The following is a 4841-nucleotide window of genomic DNA, read 5'->3' on the forward strand; positions in this document are numbered from 1 at the left end:
TTAATAAAAATTAATTAATTTCGTGATTGAAGACTAAAAATATTTCTTTTGTGTGTAATATTATAAATTATTTTTAATTTAATTGCGAACTTTACCATGCTTAATCATTCATAGTAGGTCAACATTTTTTTTAGTATAGTATTGTTGCCTAGTGTAATTATTGTTTTCCTTAAATAAATCTATCAAATCGTGATTATTTGTAAAGCTTTTTAGTTCCGCTTTTACACGTTATTCCATTCCATTTAGGGGTTATCACATTAATCATCATGGGTCATCATAGATGCAAGCCACTGTAGCCACAATGGAAAATGGAAGAGGTAAATGTGTTTAAGTTTTTCAGTTGTCAGTCTATCGTCAAATGGATTCACCAGGTTTATACAACAGAGCAAATTTGTTCCAAAGACGTGATTCCTTAGAATTAATCGAGGAATATTTTCCAAAATTACAATGGCGTTTGGATGGTCAAGATAGCGTGATTGATGTTGGGTCTGGTTGTGGTAATGTTTTATTTACATTGGTTCATCCACATTTACCGAAGAACTACAAACGTCTGGTATTTTCCGATTTAAATCCAAATATGGTAAATTTTGCCCAGAAAACCTACAATACATTCGAAAGAGTCGAATATAGGGTATTGGATATTGGAAGTGAGGGCTCCGTGAAGGATGACCTTCAAGGGCAATTTGATCATTTGACTTCGTTCTTTGCATTACATTGGCCCAGGAATTTAAGGTAAATATCAAGATGATGATTGTAGCACAAATTTCGATTGCATGCCAAGGCTATAGGCCAATATAATAATAAATTATTATTTATTTTTATATATTTTTATTTTCCCCGACTCCTTTCAGACAATCATTAAAAAACATTCACAAACTCCTACGGCCACAGAATTCCGATTGTGTTCTATTATTTTTAACAAGTTTTGATAAAATATTAAAGATCTATGCTAAAATGAGAGAATCTCCCAAATGGCTACCCTACCTACGGGAATTGGAACCTTTGATAACGCCCCTGGAATATTCTCAAAATCGCTATAATGATATATGTGGAATGTTAAGCGATTTAGGATTTTCAAATTATGAAGTTAAACTTCATGATAAAGAAATGACATACGAAACGGAGCAGCTATTTAGAGGCAATATAAAAAACATTTCTAATGAATTTCAGAAATTATTTATTAAAATATATATTTTTGCTTTTACAGATAACATGGAAGCTTTTAATCCTTTCATATATGATGTTCCGGAGAATTTACTGGAGACATTTCGAAATGATTTTGTGCAGAGTGCCAGATCATTGGGATGTAATAATGGCAGAGATAACAAATTCACTGTTACCTATAAAATAGCAACAGTTTATGCAACTAAATAAAGTGAGAGCAAGGTTGTGATATTATTCTTGTATTATTACTCTTGAATCGGGGAGAAATTCTTAGACGACCTAACGAAGTGGGCCTATCTGGATGTCTGTTGTAATCACGTTACAGCCTTCAATAATGAACCTATCGTCCTGAAATTTTGTACAAACTCGTCTTTTGTCTGCAGACAGATGGCTATATCGGACCATGTTTTGATATAGACCAATGTCTCGATTCGACCTAAAACCTAAAAGTAGTTTTGGTGTGCACCTGAGCAATATTTTAATCACACTCACGACAAAAAAATTTTACTCACGCACGATATTTTTGGTAGGACTCAGGCACAGTTACGAAAAAAATAGTACTCACGTACGAAAAACTTTAAAAGATTCGCACTCACGACTAGAAATGTCATGACTCACGGAAAATCGTCCCATTCAAGAAAATTATAGTACCTCATCATTGAGACATACGACTACGGTTGAAGATTACTTTTGAGAGAGTGTGAGTGCGAACAAGAGTTGAAAGTCCTTCCTTGATGAGAATAATGTTATCTTTGTTATTATTTATATCTATGCCAAATTTTATATATATCGGTCCATGGTTTGATATAACCCCCATATAGACCGATATTCCGATTTGACTTCTTGAGGGAATGGAATCCGTAATTTTCATTCAATTTGCACGAAATTTGAATTCAAAAGTAGTTTTGGCTCGTATGGAGCTGTGCTAAATTTGGTATATACCGGTCCATGTTTTGATATAGCTCCCATATAGACCGATCTCCAGATTTGACATCTTGAGAGCAGAGAAAACGCAATTTTCATCCCATTTGCTTGAAATTTGCAATTCGGATGTATTTTAGGCTCGTACGGAGCTGTGCCAAATTATATACCAAATCTATGGCTTGATATAGACCGATCCCCCGATTTGACTTCTCGAGAGCATGGAAGCCGCAATTTTCCCCGATTTTCTTGAAATGGGAAATCTAGGAGTATTTTAGGCTCGTATGGGGCTATGCTAAATTTCGTAAATATCGATCCATGGTTCGATATAGCCCCCATATATAGACCGATCTCCCGATTTGACTTCTTGTGGGTATGGGAGCTGCAATTTTCCTCCAATATGTTTGAGATCTAGAAGTTCATAGAGAGTTTTTCCAAATTTAGTATACAACGTACCATATCTTGATATAGTCCGCATATAAACCGACACACAGTGGTTCCAAATCGTTTTTTTTTTTTGGAAATAATTCCGTAACTTTTGAACGGATAAAGATATCAACATAATATCTGTGTGTGAAAGCTGAAGTGTTTTCCTCTAAGTTTGCAAATTTGTGGGTCCCTAGTGTGTTTTTTATACCCTGCGCCACACTGTGGAACAGGGTATTATAAGATAGTGCATATGTTTGCAACACCCAGAAGGAGACGAGATAGACACATGGTGTCTTTGGCAAAAATGCTCAGGGTGGGCTCTTGAGTCGATATAGCGATGTCCGTCTGTCCGTAAACACATTTTTGTAATCAAAGTCTAGGTCGCAGTTTTAGTCCAATCGTCTTCAAATTTGGCACAAGTATGTGTTTTGGCTCTGAATAGATCCCTATTGATTTTGGAAGAAATCGGTTCAGATTTAGATATAGCTCCCATATATATATATTTCGCCCGATATGGACTTATATGGCCCCAGAAGCCAGAGTTTTACCCTAATTTACTTAAAATTTTGTACAAGAAGAACAATTAGTACTAAAGTCAAAGCCAAATTTTATTGAAATCGGTTCAGATTAAGATATAGCTCCCATATATATCTTTCGCCCCATATGGACTAATACGGTCCCAGAAGCCAGAGTTTTACCCCAATTTGGTTGAAATATTGCACAGGGAGTAGAATTAGCATTGTAGCTATGCGTGCCAAATTTGGTTGAAATCGGTTCAGATTTAGATATAGCTCCCATATATATCTTTCGCCCGACATGGACTTATATGGCCCCAGAAGCCAGATTTTTGGCCGAATTTGGTTGAAATTTTGCACTAGAAGTACAATTAGTAGTGCAATTAAGTGTGCAAAATTTGATTGAAATCGGTTCAGATTTAGATATAGCTCCCATATATATCTTTCGCCCGATAGGGACTTATATGGCCCCAGAAGCCAGATTTTTGGCCGAATTTGGTTGAAATTTTGCACTAGGAGTACAATTAGTAGTATAGTCATGTGTGCCAAATTTGATTGAAACCGGTTCAGATTTAGATATAGTTCCCATATATATCGTTCGCCCGATTTACACTCATATGACCACAATGGCCAATCTTTTACTCCGATTTAATTGAAATTTTGCACAGGGAGTAGAATTAGCTTTGTAACTATGTGTGCTAAATTTGGTTGAAATCGGTTCAGATTTAGATATAGCTCCCATATATATGTTTTTCTGATTGCGACAAAAATGGTAAAAATACCAACATTTTCCTTGTAAAATCGCCACTGCTTAGTCGAAAAGTTGTAAAACGACTCTAATTTTCCTAAACTTCTAATACATATATATCGAGCTATAAATCATAAATAAACTTTTGCGAAGTTTCCTTAAAATTGCTTCAGATTTAAATGTTTCCCATATTTATACCCTTCACCACTACTGTGGTACAGGGTATAATAAGTTTGTGCATTTGTATGTAACGCCAAGAAGGAGTAATCATAGACCAACCTTTTAGTATACGGATCGGCTTAGAATTAAATTCTGAGTCGATTTAGCGATGTCCGTCTGTCTGTCTGTCCGTCTGTCTGTCTGTCTGTCTGTCTGTCTGTTGATGTATTTTTGTGTGCAAAGTACAGCTCGCAGTTTTAGTCCGATTGTCCTAAAATTTGGTATAGGGTCCTGTTTGGCTCAAGGACGATCCCTATTGATTTTGGAAAAAATCGGTTCAGATTTAGATATAGCTGCCATATATATTTTTCACCGATCTGGTCATAATTGGCGTGTATATCAACCGATCTTTCTCAAATTCCGTACATCCGAATATTTTATGAGTCTCGAAAAACTTGCAAAATATCAGCAAAATCGGTTCAGATTTAGATATAGCTCTCATATATAGCTTTCGCCCGATTTACACTCATTTGCCCACAGAGGCCAATTTTTTTCTCCGATTTAGTTGAAATTTTGCATAGGGAGTAGAATTAGCGTTGTAACTATGCGTGCCAAATTTGCTTGAAATCGGTTCAGATTTGGATATATCTCCCATATAAAGCTTTCGCCCGATTTACACTCATATGACCACAGAGGCCAATTTTTAACTCCGATTTAGTTGAAATTTTGCACAGGAAGTAGAATTAGCATTGTAGCTATGCATGCCAAATTTGGTTGAAATCGGTTCAGATTTAGATATAGCTCCCATATATATGTTTTTCTGATTTCGACAAAAGTGGTCAAAATACCAACATTTTCCTTGTAAAATCGCCACTGCTTAGTCGAAAAGTTGTAAAAATGACTCT

The 4841-nt window shown here is 35.7% G+C and overlaps 1 protein-coding gene across 1 annotated transcript; it reads left to right on the forward strand.

Annotated features, from left to right (window-relative positions):
- Positions 1–322: 322 nt before the first annotated feature.
- On the forward strand, positions 323–1398 carry LOC142226471 (juvenile hormone acid O-methyltransferase-like). The gene is made up of 3 exons (XM_075296516.1): positions 323–732; positions 852–1138; positions 1208–1398. Exons 1-3 carry the CDS (start codon positions 359–361, stop codon positions 1372–1374), a joined length of 828 nt encoding a protein of 275 aa, XP_075152631.1. The 5' UTR covers positions 323–358; the 3' UTR covers positions 1375–1398.
- Positions 1399–4841: the final 3443 nt, after the last annotated feature.

This window comes from Haematobia irritans, chromosome 2 (genome assembly GCF_050003625.1).
Source record: "Haematobia irritans isolate KBUSLIRL chromosome 2, ASM5000362v1, whole genome shotgun sequence".
Lineage (NCBI taxonomy): Eukaryota > Metazoa > Arthropoda > Insecta > Diptera > Muscidae > Haematobia > Haematobia irritans.